Source organism: Syngnathus scovelli, chromosome 16, assembly GCF_024217435.2.
Source record: "Syngnathus scovelli strain Florida chromosome 16, RoL_Ssco_1.2, whole genome shotgun sequence".
In the NCBI taxonomy this organism is placed as follows: Eukaryota; Metazoa; Chordata; class Actinopteri; order Syngnathiformes; family Syngnathidae; genus Syngnathus; species Syngnathus scovelli.
The window spans coordinates 6,435,167-6,453,715 of NC_090862.1; the positions used below are offsets into that span (position 1 = coordinate 6,435,167).

Consider the following 18,549-nt stretch of genomic DNA (forward strand, 5'->3'; position numbering starts at 1 on the left):
CACACCTGTAAGAATGTAGCGATAAAGGATTAAAGCGACACTAATTTGTCCCGGAAATTCTTGGAAGTTTTCCTTCGGGACTGGAATTGCCATCACGCATTGTTGACCTCTTATACAAGATGCTTTGCAGAGGTATGATGGCTGAACTCGGTGCATGCGAACACGCCACCGCCACCCCCCCCTGCACAGTCACCACTTCCTGGCCAAAATAGCAGCCCACAAACAATGGTAGAGGTCAGGCAGGTTGCATACAAGTATGTTATCGCCACAATCGAGGCGCTTCCGTTTGAATGCTTGGCCCGTGTCAACAGCTTGAACCTTCCCAAGAAACCCCAGGGTGACATCAGCGACCTAAAAAGAAGCAGTTCGGGACCATTTCTTTTTTTGGCTTAAACTGTCCTGCAACTGTATTATTTTTCAGAAAGTGGAAAAAGGTAGTAGAAAAAGAAATAAAACTAAAAGCTTATTAAGAGGGACGCCAACATTCTTTCAAGATGCTGTTCGGTCCAACTAAAGTGCATTTTGTTGTTTGCTTGAGATAAAGCAGACCAATAATAAGCTTTGGGAAGTGTAAACACAGCGAGAATTGCGGGGTTGCTCATCCTGCCTGTGTGATGACACCCTGGGAAATATCAAATTAAATTAAGTTCCAAGAAAAAAGGGAATATAAATAAAGAGCTCTATTATCTATTATTACTTGAGGTTGTTGTGGCTACCCCCACACTAAAAGATACACAGGAGAGAGGACATGATGTTCCTCATCATGGACTTTTACTGCCTCGGCCTCCCAAGGTGCCAGAAAGACAACACGCTACTGTTTATTGGACCGTTCAGGATTAAGCTATTTTCTTCTTACTTTCCGGTGAGGTACTACAATAATAATAATGATGATAGTAATAATAATGCAGTCAGAGCAAACATTGCTCACAGCACAGATTCCTTATATGCGGGAAGAAATAATAATGAAAAAAAAAAAAAAATAGTGTGCTATGTATCACCATCAAATTTACTGTATAATACTGCCCCCTTGTGGCCACGGTATTCACATACACACAGGAGAAACTGGCAGTAATAACTAGAATTGCTTCATTTACGTAATATATAAAAATTATGAATGGATAACACCTATCAAAAGGCACTACATTTTAACTATGGTAAATAAAAATATATAATATAATATAAATAATATAATAAATAAAAATACATACATGAAATGCAGGCGATTAAACTTTATTCATTACATTTTGGTTTGATTTTTTTTTATTTGATGTTATGCTTTTGAATGAAATGTGCTCCAGTATATTTTAAAAAGTGATCCTAGTTCTCGTGACGATTAGCATAAGCATAAGCAGACAACCAACAGCATCTCTTCCCACTTTTATTGAAGACGTCATCTGCCGTGACACACAAACAGCATGAGGGGCCATCAAAGATCCCGGCGAGCATCCGTCGCTATGACAACATTTTCACAAGGGTCCTGATAAACCATTTCCCTTTTTCTGAACCTTCATCACTGACCAGCGCACATTTATTGATGCTGCTCTAACCATCGACCACAACACTCGCATAAATAATATTCAACTACGTCAAACATGACACACAGACATTAAAGATGATGCTAGCAGAACGAACGTTGGTTGCACATTTTGGAAAATTGACTTTTTACTGTTTTGCAAACAGTTAAGGGTCCGTGTTCTCAAGATAGACATAGAAGCACAACCATGTCAAAGACAAAGGTAAGAAGAGCAGTTCAGGAGGGGGTCTCCAAAAGTCTGGTCACGAAAAGCCCTTTGTCAAGTTCCTGAAAATTAGCCAGAAACGTTGCTGAATAGAGCAACAAAGTTGTCAAGATAGCAACATTGCATAGCCCTCACTTCGCTGCAGTTCAGTCCCCAGTCACCATGGTAACAAAAGCTGGCAAGACTCTGACAAGTTTACTATTATTCTTGATCTTTTGTGCATGTTGACCGAAGAATGTTAGAGATCTTAAAATAAGACACCTGGAGTTGTTTCATGGTGGGTGGAAAAAATGCATATGACCCATTTTAACAAACAATAACACAACACGCACACAAGCACACGGATGGGGGTGATCTCAGTCCTCAAACTTTCCATCCAGGATGCCTTCAAAGGTGAACGGGAGGAACTTGAAGCCCTGACCCGAGTAAAACTTGTTCTGGAACTCCACCCTGCGTAAACACGTACACACAACAAGGTGCATTCAAGACGGAGGTGTTTACAGGAACGCCGGTCAAAGCTTGTTGCTCACGACCCTTGCTCTCCGTTCCAAAGGGGACTCCTCCCCATGACACCCGGATGCAAGACTTAGACCGGCACCCAAAAATGTGAAACCTACTTCCTGTCCAGAAAGTGATCAGGTTCTATTCTCAAAGAAAAATGGCAATGCTAATCGAAGAGATGACTTTTTACGAGTATCGTGTGATGGTTGAAAAAGTTGTAAATGAATCACAAAAAAAAAAAAAAAAAAAAAAAGAGTATGATCAAATAAACCTAATGGAGTTAGTGTTTTTTTTTTTAAATTGTGTTAATAAAAACTAACTAAAGGTTTATATTTTGCTTATGCTAAGTCAAACTTGATTTTTGTGTTTTATTTTAGTTTTATTCCTCACACATTAAAGAGCCCCCATTTGAGTAAATAAATCAAAGCGCCATGGCAATATCGACACAGTGTGTTGCTCACCAGTGCAGCCGCAGCGCGTGCAAGAAAGCGGACAGGCCCTCCATGATGAGCAGGATGGCCACAGTGAGCACGGCAAAGAAGCAAAAGACGATGGAGAGCAGGAAGAAGCCGGCCACGCTGCGTGTGGAAAGCCCGATGTGCATCACCATCGACCACAGCACCTCGGACAGCTCTGTATCGTAAAGCGGACGCCACGTTGGCCACCGGCGGGAACATCGCAATCAAATTGGACTTCTAATGGAGTTCAGCTGTTTCCAATTGAACCAAACCGAACTTACGTGCGTGAGCCAGACTGAGAGCCCAAAGCCTGAGATAGGACGCCGTGTTGGAGATACAACCCAGGCAGTATTCGATGGTGTGTATCGCCTGATGAACGGCCACATCTGCAAAGTTAAACTGAGGCACAAGAGGCACGTCGGTCAGTTTAATGGATGGCGGTATACCCCCTCGGGAGTCCCCTGAGATCAGTCAGCAGGACACCAGCCATGAACCAGGAGTGAACCCATATGCACAAAGTTATGCTCTGCGTCATACCAACACATGCACCGACACAACACAAGGGGGCGCCAAAGGTAAGGAAAAGACAGAGTGTGATAACACGTGTATTAGGAAAGAATAAGTGGCAGGCTTCAGGTCCTACCTCTTCCTCCTCGCGTGCCTTGAAAGCAGACGACAGAAGGCAATGCTTGATTATTGACCACACACACACACACAGACACACACAAACACACAGCAAAGAGCCGTAAAAGAAATGGGTTACACACTCGTAAAGTGAAAAAAAAAAAGGTTAAAAAAGAGTCATTATTGCATCATTTCTAACACAGCAGTATCTTTATCGCTTTGTTCGGATTCCAAAACAATTTTAATGAACACCAACCAAAAGACATTTGAACACAATTAGCTGTTCTGTAACAAGAGCGTCTCAATACATAATGGACGTCTGTAGTGGAAACGCGCAGGTTTCCGCTTACAAATAAATCTTTCAAAGGGCAACACAATCTCACCTCAGGCTCATCTTCAGAATGTTGCGACAGCTGGTCGTGCTGGATGATTTCCGCCTCGTCATCAGTGGGTCCGTTGCCCACCCGGATGCCCCCGAAGTTCTGGGTGCCCTGTGACACAATACGAAAGCTTTCAGAGAGACTACGGTGGCGTCTTCAGTTTAGTACAAAGGACGATTTAAGGTTAGTGTAAGTGGTGAGGGTGAAGAACATGTAACTGCATCCTACCAGGTTTTTACGCCACAAATATTGTCTTCGCAGGACCAAAGTTTTAACGATCAACATGCAAGGAACACACGCCAAGGCGATGAGCACCAGTAGGGTCTGCAGGGCTTGCTGTGACAAGAAACAAATGAAGGAAATTCAGCTAATTTCTTTCCACCACAAAAATAACGATGATGAAGAGGTGCCCCTACCTGTCCTGTGTAGAGAGGCTTGACGGTTGGGTCGCTGTAGTTGAAGAGGAACATATTGATGAAGGCGATCAAGAGGCTGGGAGCGTCTCGCGACAGCCGAACGTTGTATGAGAGCCACTTGTAAAAGATGAGCAGCACCAGGTAGCCAAAGAGGCTGGCCATGAAGACGATCTCGGGGATGAAGCCCAAGTAGATGTTGAGTGGCTTCTGAAAATAACTGAATGGGAAGACAAAAAAGAGAGTTGGCGACTCGAAGGGATGGAGCGAGTAGGAGACGAGGTGGGGAAACACTCACAGGTGGTTGAAAAGACTGAGAGTGACACCGAAGAGCATGTGGATGACGCCCAGGATGATCGACATCTTCATCTTGAAGGAGTTTAAGAAGGTCAGCTTGTTCGTTGCAATATTCCAGATCTGACGGATAAGATGTGGCTTAGTATTTATAGTTTAAGCTTTATTTAACTATGATGTATTAAAGAGACAGTAACAAAAAAAAAAAACACCTCCTAATTAAATAGAAGTCGGGCTTTGTGTTCAAGGGCCACATTTGATTTTGAAAATGGCAAAAGTTGAAATGTTTATGTGAAGGTTATTAAATTGATAAAAACATTTTCTTTTTTATAATTAACTAACAATGATTTTGCTCATCGCAAAAAATTACCGGATCGATGCCTATGGGGTAGGGCCCTTTGAACACGCCGTCTACCGCAGGGTCTAACTGCAAAACTTTGTTGCCTTCAAGTGTTTCAAACCTGAAAAAGGAGAGCGAGGGAAAAATTGTCATTTTAGTAAAAAAAAAAAAAAGTGAACTTTCCTGAGCGCACCGCGCCACTTACGTCCAGTTGCCTCCCACACGGACGTTAAACATGGGCCGCACACTCCAGCCCGAGCCGAAGACGTTGAGCGACTTGGAGAAGCAGTCGTTGTAGATGATGCCCGTGTAGATGGAGAAGAGGCCCATCATCAGGATGATGTAGCGCCCCGCGAACACCATACTGAACATCTGACACAAAAAATCCAAGTTAAAAAAACAAAAAAAAAGAGGAAATCTCTTCCCGTGGCTCAGAGGAAGCGGCGCTGCGTGTCGGAATGAATGTGAGGGGCAAGATGATGGAACATGGAGGTGTATACCTCGTTGTCGTTCTTCTGGGCGATCAGCCGGCTCTCTCGCAAGACGAGGTACAGAGCGGCGCAGGTCATGAGCACGCCGTGGCCCAGATCGCCGAACATGACGGCGAACAGGAAAGGGAAGGTGATAATGGTGTATGGAGCTAGAGTGATTGCGCAATAGATTGGGGGGGAAGGAGGGGGAGATATCACAGATGATGGAACAGGCAGACAGACGGAAGTGTGACATCATAAAAGCGGGCCATACCTGGATTGATCTCGCGGTAGCTGCCGATTCCGTAGGCGTCCACGATGTTTTGAAAGCCGGAGGTGAGCTTGTTGGTCTTGTTGTAGGTGGGCGGGGTCTGTTTGGTCTGCATCCTATTCAGGATGGAAGGCACGGTGGAGCCGCTCTTCTCCTGAACGGCACAACAGCAAAAGTCTTCAAATATACGGATGTCATCTCAGCTACTTCTTGGTAGTCGTTAGATTGTGCGGGTGGGCCTTGTGTTGGCCTCCAATGAGTGTGAATCCACTCCACTCACCGTGCCCCTGCGCAGAGCGAACTGGATGGAGTCCAAGTCGGAGACGGGACACCACACCTCGGCGATGAGACACTTCTGGGTGACGTCGATGTTGCACAGGTTGAGGGTGTGGTAGATGGCCTTCATCTTTCTCACTTTGATGAACCACACACGCACTGCCTTGGCCGCTGCCTGCAGGACCCGCTGTCTGTGGTCCTCTGTCTGGTTCAGCACCTTGAGGAAGGGTGGAGGGGGGAAATGCGTACTTACTGTGTGACGACGTGTGTCTGTTGACGTGAGCGTTTGCGGAATTACCATTTGTAGATCATCGATGCGAGCGTTCACCCCTGCGAGCATCTCTTTCCTCTCCTGAGGTGTTTCCGGACACGGGTACAATGTCGCTCGGAAACTGGGAGGGAGGCGCACGTGAGCAAATATCGACAAACTAAAAAAAAAAAAAACATGCGGCTTTGTTGACTCACCCCTCACAAATCTTCTTCACTCTGTTCTTCAGCTGGTCTCCCTGGAAGAAGATGATGAAGACAGACTTGTGGACCTGGTCGCCCTGCGAACACATGAAACGTGACATCTATTATGAGTTTCCCGGTTTCAAAATTTACCTGTGAGCGAGATAATGGGAATTTTGACAACTTGTGATGTATTTATCAATTTGTATGCTGCATCCATAACATGCACGGATCAGCACACTCCAGTCTGACCGAAGAAGGGTCCTCCAGAGAGTCTTCGATATCCGCCTGCCTCAGGAACACATTGCCTCTGCAAACCCTCCACAGCATCCTCTCGAATGTGGGGATACGCTCCCTTCCGATGACTCCGGCAACAAATCTGTAAAACAGAACAAGTCACTGACGAATTGAAGGACGACGATAATGTGTCCAATTGTTGGTCTTACCCAAGCCTGAGGGGAGCCACGCGATTGACCTCGTTGGGGTCCAGCAGGGTGGAAGACTCCTCCAGCAACGTGGGGTCTTCCATCTGCATGAACAGGGAAAAAAAAAAAACACGACAGGGATGAAAGAGCGGCAGAGAAGGTTAATAGCTCAACGGCAGTCTGTCTGGCTAAATGATTAACCTCCATCACGGCTCATTTCAACTCATTAAAGACAACTCGACACGCGCGGACAAGACAGTAATGTTGATGGAGGCGCTGGAGCGGCACTAATGTTGGAGCAAAGCTCCGGAAAAACAGACACTTGGCAGCAACTGAGACGCCAAGTGTGATAGAGTAAATGTCACATCCTGTTCTGACCAGCGTGTGTGTGCGAGTGAGTGTGTGTGCTGTCCAGCTGACCTCATCAAAAAACTGCTGCGTGCGACGCAGAATGTGCTTAAGCTCGGTCAGCTCCAGGAAGTTCTTCTTCAGGGCTTCCTGATTGGTGTTGATTTCCTTCAATTCGTTCTCCAGCTTCTCAAACGTGGCCTGCAGGAGGGAAGAAGAGAGAAGTGAATAACGTAAAGATGGCTGAAGGGAAACCGTGGTGCTCTCTTCTCCCTCACCTCCAAGTCGATCATGTCTCTCGGGACAGGGACTTCGGGGTTCTCGCCGGTGTCGACGATCGGCATGTCGGCCTTCTTGATCTCCTTCTCCACAAACCCTGCCAACGACACGGCATTGTTTTCATAGTAATCCGGTATAGGAGTAGTTCCTTTCTATGACTATAGACAAAGACTTACTCAGTTTGCGGTCCATTTCCTCACATCGCCGCACTTCGTTGACAAACTTGCGCTGGAACACGTTCACGTCAGGATTCAACTGCGACACAAGGACATTATATTTTTTTTCCAATGGATTTACAACATGATCTATCTCCAATGCAAGATTCCCTTAGGGATAGTAAGGAGTGACTGCCCTCATGTGAGAAATGAAGCGTCAGCAGTGAGCACATGACTAAGATGCTGCAATGAGGCATGCACTCATTCTCAACGAGCTTCCTGAACCTTATCTCCCCCCCACCCACACCCCTAAATGATGGCCATTTTGAGAACAAAATCCACATTAGAATCAACCACTCACATCACGGAACTGCACCATCCCAATCTCTCCCAGCTCACTGACACAGCAGTAGGCCGCCTCCGACTGGAGGAAGAGCTGCGCCAGCGTCATCTCCTCGCTCCGGAAGAGTTCCCCCATGTTTGCGGCGGCTTTTTCGGCTACCCCGGCACGCCCTTCACGAAGGAAAGATCACCTAAAAGAAATCACACAAATAACCTTCACAGTGAACCGGTGCCTAGTTGTGTTATTTATTTATATTCATAGCTTGCGCACCTTTCTTTATTCACATTCTCCCATGACTTCGGCTCATGAACCTGCTCATGTATGCAAACACTAAAGCGGCATGACTCATCGAAGTCTGAGGCTGGCGGTAAATGAATGAAGCATAGTGTTTTGCCAACACTTGCGAATGAAATGCGAAATCCGAAATTAACTTCTATAGACGATACATAAGAAAATAAATCATTCTGTATGCAATAAATCCAATATAAGTAATCCTATCAGAGCTTGGTCCCACTTGGAGAAGCTCTCGAGTAGCCTGGAGTGTGTCGTTTCCTAAAGATGGAGACTAATAAATAACAGATACGTGTGCACTTTAGCAATAGCATGCGAGAAGTTACCATGTGACGAGAGGAAAGAAAATCCGGTTGCCTTCACGCTGATCCCATGATCTGGGAAGGAATGCGGTTACACTGGCAAACAATTCAAATAGAAATGAAACAAAGTAAGTAGTGCTGGAGTAGACTGACAGTGCAGAGTAAATGAGGCACAATTGAGGGTCAATTCCTGGGATGCCAGATGAGGAAAGACAAGAGATTCCTCGATACACCTTGTAGTAGGGGAAAAGGACCACACACAAGGCTTATCTGTGGATTATGAAGGGAACATGTGACCTGTAGCACCATTAAGCCTTACTATACTCCCACAATTCAAGCACAAAATTCAATGTAGTCTTGTTTAGTTACTATACACAAACAAACAGCACGCCAGCTTTTGGTCCATGACAGTGTCAACATTCAAAGCAAGAACACATGAATATTTGAAAAGCTAAATGACATTACAATACTTTACGAGTTTGCTATCCGGCTAAATTTATTGAGCTTTTATATAAGCGCATTTTTATTGTTTTCTATCGCAAATAGAATGTCGTTTAAGCAGCCGAAACGACATTTGCAAGTAAGCAGTAAGTATAAAAGCAACTAAAGGTTTTTGGCGACCTTCATTTTTATATCCCCATTAAATGATGAGTTTACAGTGTGGCTAATTGCTAACTTTGCGCACCTGTTGATTAATATGTAACCACCAAGTTTGGCAAAAGAATTAGCGCGTTACGCTTGAAGCTCTCTCATCAACTGCTGTTTTTTTAAATGGCGTACTTACGCTTGAGTTGGATAAAATAGCTCCTCGGCCTTGTTTTTCCTTGGTTATCACCTTTCTTTCCTGTTTGTTGTGGACGACTGCGGTGACGGAGAAATTTGTCAACGACTTCCCAAAGCGGAAGTGCACCGAAGATCACGTGACATGCCAAGCTAGATGAAAGCATCATAATAATTATTGTAAAAACAAATTTAGACCACGATTAAACATTAAAGAGTGTTGCCTTGACTTTTTGTTAGATTTGTTTAATTTTTTGGGCCATTCCGGAAAGTAAGACTTCGTCACGTTTTAACGACCTGACCACATGGAGGCAGTAACGTACGGTCTTTCGAATACGTTGTCTTTTAATATATAGATTTAAAAAAAATTCTTATAGAAAATAGAAATGTTTTAAGTATTGTCTGTAAGTGTGCGTATTTTGAATAGTGCTTTTTTTTTACAACATTATTTTTATTTTTCCTCTGCTATCAAAGACCGAAGAAGATAAGCGTCATAAGAAAACAATCAGCAGGATTAACAGAATTCATGGCTGCTTTTTGTGAAAAGTTGTTCTTATTGCAATGTATTAAAGTTGAATTGGAGACTGCTTATACTGTTCTAATGTTTACTTGTTCTAATCAACATTGCATCATCATGACCATGATTAAAATGCTATAGTGTAGTAGGCCTAAGTACACACCAATAAATGAGACAGGTTTTATTTCTAAAATCTATTCTAAAAAAATCATATCAAGTTCGGATATTCTGTGTATTGTACATGGGAATACTATGTACACACTTGACTCGACGAATCATGTCGCCTCTTGCCACAGTTTGGGACCAAGCCCCCCCATATGCCCAAAGGGACAGGAGAAGGCGGAGTCCTGCCAACAGGGGCCCGGGTAGGTGGGTCAGAGAAAATTCTGACTGGGTGGTTTCACATGGAACGGAGGCATTTGAGTGGAGCCACACATGCCTGAGCAGTGAGAGGCCCAACTCCCCTTGGCTGGCGTGCATCCCAGAGGCACAGGCACAGAGGGTTTAGTGAGTAGGGGAGACAAGATAAGTTTAAAGGGACTAAAGGGGATCCTGGTGGTTCTTTTTCAAAGGGTGTATTTTTATCTGCAGAGGGAGTGTGAGCCGTTTGTTTTTTGACAGCTATGGCGGATACAGGGGTCCAGAAGGAGCACGCAACTCTGGCAGAGGTGCCCTACGATGACGACGACATTGCCCTGGTAGGCGCCGCGGCGGAGCCGGCGATGGATGGCGGCCACCCCATCGAGGACGTCAAGAGCGAAGCGCAGATGAACGGCATAATGGTCCTGGCTCTACTCGACAAGATCATCGGCGTGGTGGACCAGATCCAGCAGACCCAGACGGGGCTGGAAGTGCGTCAAGAGGCCATGGAGAAGTCAGTGTCCACCATCCAGGCTGAGCTTTCCAAGCTGTCCAAGAGCCACCTGGGTACGTCCACCACCGTCACCAAGATGCTAGACAAGGTCCGCAAAGTCAACGTCAACGTCAAGACGGTGCGCGGTAACCTGGAAAAGCAGGCGGGCCAGATTAAGAAGCTGGACAGCAACGAGAGCGAGCTTCTCAAGAGGCGCAACTTCAAAGTCCTCATCTTCCAGGTGAGTGAGGCCAAAGATGGACCAAGGGAACCTTTGAGCCATATACAACTAATCTTAATCAGCACTTATATAATTTGTTATAGTTTATTTTCCTTCCTTGTTTCCGTGGCAACCTGGCAGCCGAAAGCTTTGCTATTCTATGCGGCAGAGAACGGCCATTGGTAGCTTCATGTGCTAGATATTCTCCACACAATTAGCCCATTGCAATGTTGTTTGGTGTCCCGTGAAAGCCGCATTAGGCCACTCCCATTCCACAGGACTTCCATCACGATCAGCCAGCTAGACGCTATTAATACGTTGGTGTAAATAAAATTATTAGCCCCCCAAATACTGGCCATGGAGAGAGGGGGGAGAGGCTCGAGATAGAACTAGAGCCCCACCCACTGAGCATAGTTGGCCGGACGCCTTGGCACAGGATGAAGACGTAGTTACGATTATTCCAAAGGTCTCCTGAAGCACTCTGGGTTATTTGTACCTGTCGGCAGCAGCATTATTTTGGAAACAAAGGTCATAAAATAAAGGCCACTATAGGAGTTAACGTGAGCGATGTAGCTACCGTCTTGAACTTGATACTCGCTCACCGGTGCACCGTTTTTAGCTGGACATGTTCTCACATCCGGCCCGGTTGAGGTTTAGTATTCAGCTGCACTGATCTTGAGATATCTCATTCGTGGGTTTGGCCCCCCACCCCCACCCTCACCCCCCGGGAATTTGGCTGCAGAAGAACTTTTGGCTTTACTTTTGGTATCTGTCAGAAATTCAAACGCAGGCATTGGGGGTGAATAAATTACACCCAGCAGGTGGCTCTCATGCTTGGCGATCGTCTACATGGTTGGCGTGTTTTCGCAAGAATTTAGCAGGAAATAGTAAGCTCTACATACTTACAGTACATACAGTAAGGCCGACAATTCTTATGTGTGTCCTCAACACGAAAGGTTGAACTGATTAATTGGATAATTGTTGGGATCTTTCACAGAATAATTATTCCATAAGACAGCAAATTTTTAAATCCCCCCCTCAAAATTTGTTTTGCTAGTAATTAATTGAATTCTGCTTCTTGGAATATTTTTTTACAAAATTCCCGTGAGAGACTGTCCATGTTCATCTTACAGTTATTTAGAGTAACGGCAAAATCTAATTTATTAATCAACATTAATGCTACGTTATCATTGTTTCAACCCGATCCCGATTTCCGAGCAGCTGTTGGGAGCTAGCTGCTATCACGCCGCCTGTCGCTATTTCTTTCACCCTTGCACTGTTCTATTTTTTGCCAGCAGGGATGAGCTGCGTCGTTTTTTAATTTGATGGCCTGGTAAGATATTGACTAGGTCGCAAGTCTACATTGGCCTTCGTTGGAGTTTTACCACTTTCCTCTTTGTATATGTGTTAATGTGTTACAAGTGGGACAAATTTAGACTCCGAATCAGGTTAAGGATGAGATAAGGGTGAGGCACGCCGAGGTTACGGCAGAATGAATGTCAGTGGAGTATATATGCGTTCTTGTTTAAAGGCCTCTGGTCACGGTGTATGGTCGTCGCTTACTGACTTTAGCTTTGCTTTCCCTAAAGGACCTTGTACCCTACTTGCTAACGCAGCGTTAACTAAGGGTCTCGAATTTTAATCCAGCTTTGACTTCGTATCCATGCACTGAGAATAGATGCGTTAGATTGCAACGATGGTGTTCATTGAGGTAAATAACATGCAGGAGTCCTTTTTGAGTTTGGAATTTTCATTTCTGCAGCGGTTATGTAGCTTGAAGTAGCCTCGACCAGGGGTTGTCAATTGATTTTCTCCAAGGGACCACCATTATAATCAAGAAGCAACTCTGACCACTGCTATGGCGGAATATTATTTTATTTTGCATCGAAGGAGGATAGACCTATACAGGCTATTAATTTGCATCTGTATGTCTATTTTGGGAATCTCAGCTACATTTGACATCATCAAGTCTCAATAATGAATCAATTTTACTTTTAAAAATGTTACAATTATGTTACGTTTCCAATTTCACGGACGACCTACAATACCACCACGGACCACTAAAGGGCCACGGACCACCGGTTGACAATGCCTGGCCTATATTAAAGTTATAGTAAAATTTGTTTTCAAAGCATTAGCTTCAATTAAGTACAACAGGTTTGCTCACAAGAAAAACACAATACTTTAAGGGGAGTCATCTTAAAATAGTCTAAACATCATATTCCGTTTAGTATAGTATATCTGGAATATGAATTTAGCAGCGAGATCAATCCATCTCCGGGGGCGGCCATTTTGCTGCTTGCTGTCGACTGAAAATGACATCACAGTTGCGCAGGTGACGACCAATCACGGCTCACCCGTCTTCTGAGTTTGATCATGCGAGAAAATGACTTGTTGAAGTTTGTTTTATGAGGACACCTGTGTTTTATTCATGGCTGTCAGTTTAATTGTGTGGCTAAATCCAGTCGGTGATGTCTTGTGTCCATCGGGAGCGTACGGCCGGAATCTGGGTGTGTTGCGGCCCACCCTCGAGTCTCACTTACCATCCGCATGTCTTTTAGCCAAACTCATCAAGCTCTCGAGTGTCGCTCAGTGCTACATTTGAGTATACAAATAAGTTCCACTTGTTGCAATTGTTATTTCATACCGCACTTAGCAAAGCAGACAGCAGCCGAACTTATAAACAAAGCCAGCACCAATTTAGCACGGCGATTCATCTCACTGGCATCTCCCCTTCCCCTTCGTCTCGGTTTTTAGCCTCCTCTGGCTCGGACCTTTAACCCAGAACCTTTTCAGCGTCGTCTTTGCTCGCACGCTACATCGCTGTCTTCATTCCATGCATCTTCGGGCCCCATCATCCCGAAATTCAAATGCCGTTTCTTCCGTGCGAGTGGAAAGCTGTCTGATCGGCTTCACATTTCACTGTTACATGCTGACTCGCATGGCCAGTCATTTCTCACTTCCACAACTTGGTTATCCACTCGTTGCCTTTTTAGATTTTAACTCATGGGAAAACCTTTGTTGATATCTTTAATTTACCCAGTTTACAATTTAACCCAACTCATCATGCAAACTCCACAAAGGACGGGATTTTTATTTCACCTTCATCCACCTGAGGAAAATCTGAAGTGGAGAAAATGCTTCATACTATGTTCGACCTGTGTCTTATGTCAATATGAATGACATCGTCTAAGTGCGAAGGAGCCCGTTGCCTCATCATAAGTTCCAAACACTGACTGAAGCCGCTGGCTCTCGCTTGGTTGCGAAGAAAAAGGTTACATTTTCCGTATCATAGAGTCATTAAAAAAAAAAACATAGAACTCCCCTCTGATGGTGGAAGATAGGTACGTCATATAACATGGCCGTGTGAGTTAAGTGGAATAGTGAGGCCTCTGTTTGGTGCTATGGGGCTTTCCATTACTCGCAGCGGAGTTGTCACAAAACTGAAACTGCGTCTAAAACCTGAGGAGATATGGGTGGGCTTGACAATCACACGCTCAAGCACTTATTTTAGCTTTGCAGCATTCTTCGAAGACCTGCGGCACACATGCACCTCCAACGCTCTCTGCAGGCCCGTATCACTCAATGAGGATGCAGAAAGCACAGCTGCGAGGGGCAAATGGGATCCGACAGCTGATCCCGCCGCCGAGGCCTCGCGTCGCACTGCCTGAAAAGGAATGGCGTCCGTGCGAGGACACCATTTAGGCGTGATGGCGGATCTGGAATGTTCATGTACATTCAGATAGCGGTAAACACTATTATTGATATTACTCATGTACCTGCTAAATATAGGTGTGCAGTGAAGTCAGGCTGATGCCAAATCATTTCTATATTTCTTATGGAAAAGTAAAATCTAAACACAATTAAACCAAGGTTAAAAATGAAAATGTAAAAAGCCTTTCAAGTGAAGTAGACACTACTTGGTAAAGCTACTACTGCCGATTCATGATGTACCTAATCATGCCGGTAGGTGGTGCTGTGATGACAGACTACAGTACCCCCGATTTAAATGCAACATTTCATGTAAATTTGAACTGTCGTGCAGTGTCAAACCATTTGTAGTTTCGTAAGTCGCATGATTAACGTGTAAGTTGGATATTTTTCCATTCCCGGTAAATACTATTTGACTCATTATTTCCATGTAGGTTTCCATGGAAACGGAAGATGATGCATGCGATCAGATCATTTTGAAACAATTGCAAAATCCTGTACAGGCTATATATCTCCCTTGCGTGATTTTACCAAAGTTTGATTTTAGTTCTTTGCTGTGGAAGTTTGTGCTTCTAAATTAATGAATTAACGTTGTGTGTCTTACGCCCGAACCTCATGACATCACTATCTTCAGCGCACGTGTGCCGGCAACCAGCAGGCTTCCATTTTTTTTTTTTTTTTTTTTAAATTAAGATGCTTGGACTTTCATCCCGGTGTTGTGTCGTCATGGCGTCAGCTGTTTGCCCTTCTAAGATGCGCCAGCTGCGCCAGGCGAAGTGTGGAGCTGGTTGCCATGGGGACAAGGCATCGTGTTTACCTGTTGCCATGCAGCAGGGGCGGGAGGGGGAGGGGGTTAAGGGAGCCTGTGGTGTCCATGTATAGCACCGGCGTGGCGGGTGGCCAGAGAATTTCGGTTGGAATCCAAGGAGAGGAAAAGGCCAGCCCAGAATAAACCTGCGCAGACAGAACTGCACCACCCCGACCCAGTCCAATCCACTCCACAGGGAGGGAATGTCCATTTTTACGACAGGGTCGTATGTCGCTGTTGGACATGGGCATTTTCTTTCATCTATTTGCTGTCTGGACTTTGACAAGTCAGACATTTTTTTTGTACATCTTATTGAGATTTTGTGTGAATGAAAATTATTTTAGGGATGGTTGAATTTTTTTCGTCAGTCCAGTACAAGTGCTTCAACTCTTGGGTAGTCATCGATACCAATACCAAACACCGATACTACTTAGATCACGGGTGTCAAACTCAAAGCCCGGGGGGCAGATATGGCCTGCCACATCATTTTATGTGGCCCGCAAAGACAAATTGTGCATCAAATTCGTGTCATTACTAGAATTGCAAATTGTCTTCACTTTTAATATCTTTTTTTAAAAATATTTGACCAGTTTTCTGATTTGAAAACGAGTAGCTTTTACTGTATATAATATGAGGTGCTCATACATTTATTTGGGTTGACAGTCATAATGGCCATCCGAAAGAAGCTATGACTACAATGCGGCCCGCGAAAAGTTTGACACCCCTGCTTTAGATACTTAAAGTTTCTAAAAAAAAAAACAAAAAAACAATGACATATCATTTAAAAGAAATGCCTGATGATAATGATAATAATATGAAGATACAAATAAGATGATGTGACTGTTATGGGTTGACGTCCAATCTTTTGCTGGGTACTCATTCGTTCCTTTGGAAATGAAAGCTGTTAAATTGCGTAAGTGTTGTTAGGAGGTTGTTAAAAAAAACAAAAAACAGGAAATGAGCACACACCACTCTCGGTATGACTAGGTCGATGATAACTGTAATTAGTCTCTTCCTCTAAGAGCCATGTAGCTTCAGATAAAAAATATTAGATGTGGTTTTCGATAGATGTCAACCGCATCAACCTCAACTTGGTGTAGTAATGAGTGATCCCACCTGATGCAATGTGCAGCCACATGATGGCACTGCAACTGCATTTGCAGTCCATGAACCTTTCATAAGAATGACTCAGAAGGTTTCAGATCTCACCCAGAGGCTAATTGTAATTATTATTCTGCCATGATAATTAAACGAACCTCGCAGTTATAATATACTTCAGTATCAGTGAATAGTAATTTTACCACATGTGAAATTTTCGTAATCAATTAAAGCTCTGCTGCAATTATTTTGTGCTCTTCTATCCTTTCAGGACCAAATGAAGGCAGCAAAGAAAACCAAGCCGGAAGTGGTTGCTGAGGATGGGACGACAGTGGGTCTCCCTGAGGAGGGCTGTGAGGGCCAGCCGGCTAACCTCAACTCGGACGAGGAAGTGGAGATCGAGGAAATCGTGGAGGAATCTCGAACCAAGCGCCTGCAGCGCTCCACCAAGAGGCAAGTGGACAGCATCAAGAAGGCCTTCTCCAAGGAAGAAATGGAGAAGACCAAGCTGAAGACCAAGGAGAACCTGGAGAAAACCAAGCAAAGGACCCGTGAGAACCTGGAGAAGACCAGGAAGAAAACCCGTGACAACCTGGAGAAGACCAAACACAGCTTGGAGAAAAAGATGAGCAAACTGGGCACCCGCATGACCCCCAATGTGGAACGCCGGGTCAAGATGAAGAGCTCCAAGGAGAAAGTGAAGAAGTCCCTCTCGCCCGACCACACCGTCTACGCCCGCTCCAAGACCAGCGTCTACCGCGTGCCCCCCTTCACCTTCCACGTCAAGAAAATCCGCCAGGGCGTGGAGGAGATACCCGTGGCCGACCCCTCCACCACAGCCGAGGAGACGGAGGCAGGAGACCTGTCCGAGGGCGAGGAGAACGGGCTGGGCATGCACGTGGATGTGGAGGAGGGGCAGCTAGTAAGCGTAGACAGCCCGGAGATGGAGGCCATGCTGAAGGACCCTCCGCTGGTCAGGGTGGAGGCGGACCACCGAGAGAAGACCCAGCATGAGTAGAGAGTCCATCACAATATATAAGGCAGAGAAAAGGCGGAATCTCCATGAGGACACATCAGTAGCCATGAGGACTCGATGCAAATATTCACATCTGTTCCATTTTTTTTTAATCCAAAACCTTTTCATACTCACTTCCCTTTTCCACATTGCAAGGAAAACTAAGCTACGCTAACAGGCTAATAGGCTAATAGGCTACCCCTTTTTACACAGGATCGGTTTGTGCTTTTTCACTTGTTGTTTTGATGAATGCGAGTACCAGCTAGGAAGAGAAAAAAGGTATAAATATTCATTGCTGTTGTGATGTATAGTTGAATATTTGCCCATGTACAGCATGCACACGAGAGTCGCGAGGGTACCGGGAAGTCGTTTGGAAGGTTTCAGGGTAGGTGTCGGGGTGTTCCTGTGGTCAAAAGTGGGGAAAAATAAACACACGAAAAAAGACAGAAATATATCAACTTCACATTCTGGAGAAGCATTTGATGAAATAATCTTGAGCGTTATTTGTAATGGCGTAGTTACTCTGGAGACGTTTGTGTATGACCTCGATCATGTTGTGTTGCGGTTGTCCTCAAGGCCACTCCACGGCACAGGCGGTCGTCTAATCAATGAGCTGCAGAATTCAATTAAGGAGAGTGCTCCTTCGAAGCTTGCAGCGGGCAGAGTGGAGCACAGAACAATACAGCAAGAACCATGAGAAATAAAGTGTGTGGGTGTGCTTGTGTTATTGTAACTGCAATAGACTCTGTGGTAATTTAAGGAAGAAATGCAGCAGGGTCAGAAAGCTCAATTTTTATGCTTTGCAGTATTGAAGTAATCCGTTGCTGGTGTGTGTATGTTTTGTGACTCAAGCATTGATTAATGTGTAAAAAATAGTATTATATGAAGGCAATACACAAAGTGCCGTAAGTATTGTACTCTAAATACTTTTTCGGCGTGCATGATGGTATTGGGGAGTTCCCCATACCTGGTTAAACATGAAAACTGCAAAAAGACTGGATTCATATTGTTCAATATGTTACATTGGAATAATAAAGTGTGCATATTTTTCTCACTTGTTTATTTAATTTTTGGCTTTTTCTTGGTGTGTGACTTTACATTCATTTTTAAACATCTAATACTGTTGAACATTATTCGCCTCATAACTTATTATTTGCTATAATTTGGACAAAAGTTTCAGGAGCTTGC

The 18,549-nt window shown here is 44.5% G+C and overlaps 2 protein-coding genes across 5 annotated transcripts; one reads left to right on the plus strand and one right to left on the minus strand.

Moving 5' to 3' along the window:
* Positions 1-1,364: 1,364 nt before the first annotated feature.
* On the minus strand, positions 1,365-9,298 carry atp6v0a1a (ATPase H+ transporting V0 subunit a1a). Of its 4 annotated transcripts, none has more exons than XM_049745439.2 (22): positions 9,144-9,298; positions 7,785-7,956; positions 7,445-7,523; positions 7,268-7,365; positions 7,062-7,190; positions 6,663-6,745; positions 6,469-6,595; positions 6,232-6,314; positions 6,065-6,158; positions 5,771-5,983; positions 5,494-5,644; positions 5,250-5,389; positions 4,955-5,121; positions 4,780-4,870; positions 4,414-4,532; positions 4,119-4,335; positions 3,931-4,038; positions 3,706-3,813; positions 3,342-3,359; positions 2,980-3,097; positions 2,702-2,873; positions 1,365-2,189 (listed from the first exon to the last, which is right to left on the minus strand). In XM_049745439.2, exons 2-22 carry the CDS (start codon positions 7,899-7,901, stop codon positions 2,096-2,098), a joined length of 2,526 nt encoding a protein of 841 aa, XP_049601396.1. In that variant the 5' UTR covers positions 7,902-7,956; positions 9,144-9,298; the 3' UTR covers positions 1,365-2,095. The 4 variants fall into 4 exon arrangements, with proteins under 4 accessions (XP_049601396.1, XP_049601394.1, XP_049601395.1 ...); XM_049745437.2 differs by having other exon boundaries at positions 3,342-3,386; XM_049745438.2 differs by lacking the exon at positions 9,144-9,298 and adding an exon at positions 8,384-8,916 and having other exon boundaries at positions 3,342-3,386.
* A 741-nt stretch (positions 9,299-10,039) lies between these two features.
* cavin1a (caveolae associated protein 1a) lies at positions 10,040-18,415 on the plus strand. The gene is made up of 2 exons (XM_049745572.2): positions 10,040-10,750; positions 16,618-18,415. The coding sequence occupies exons 1-2, from the start codon at positions 10,280-10,282 to the stop codon at positions 17,362-17,364; spliced, it is 1,218 nt and encodes a 405-aa protein (XP_049601529.1). The 5' UTR covers positions 10,040-10,279; the 3' UTR covers positions 17,365-18,415.
* Positions 18,416-18,549: the final 134 nt, after the last annotated feature.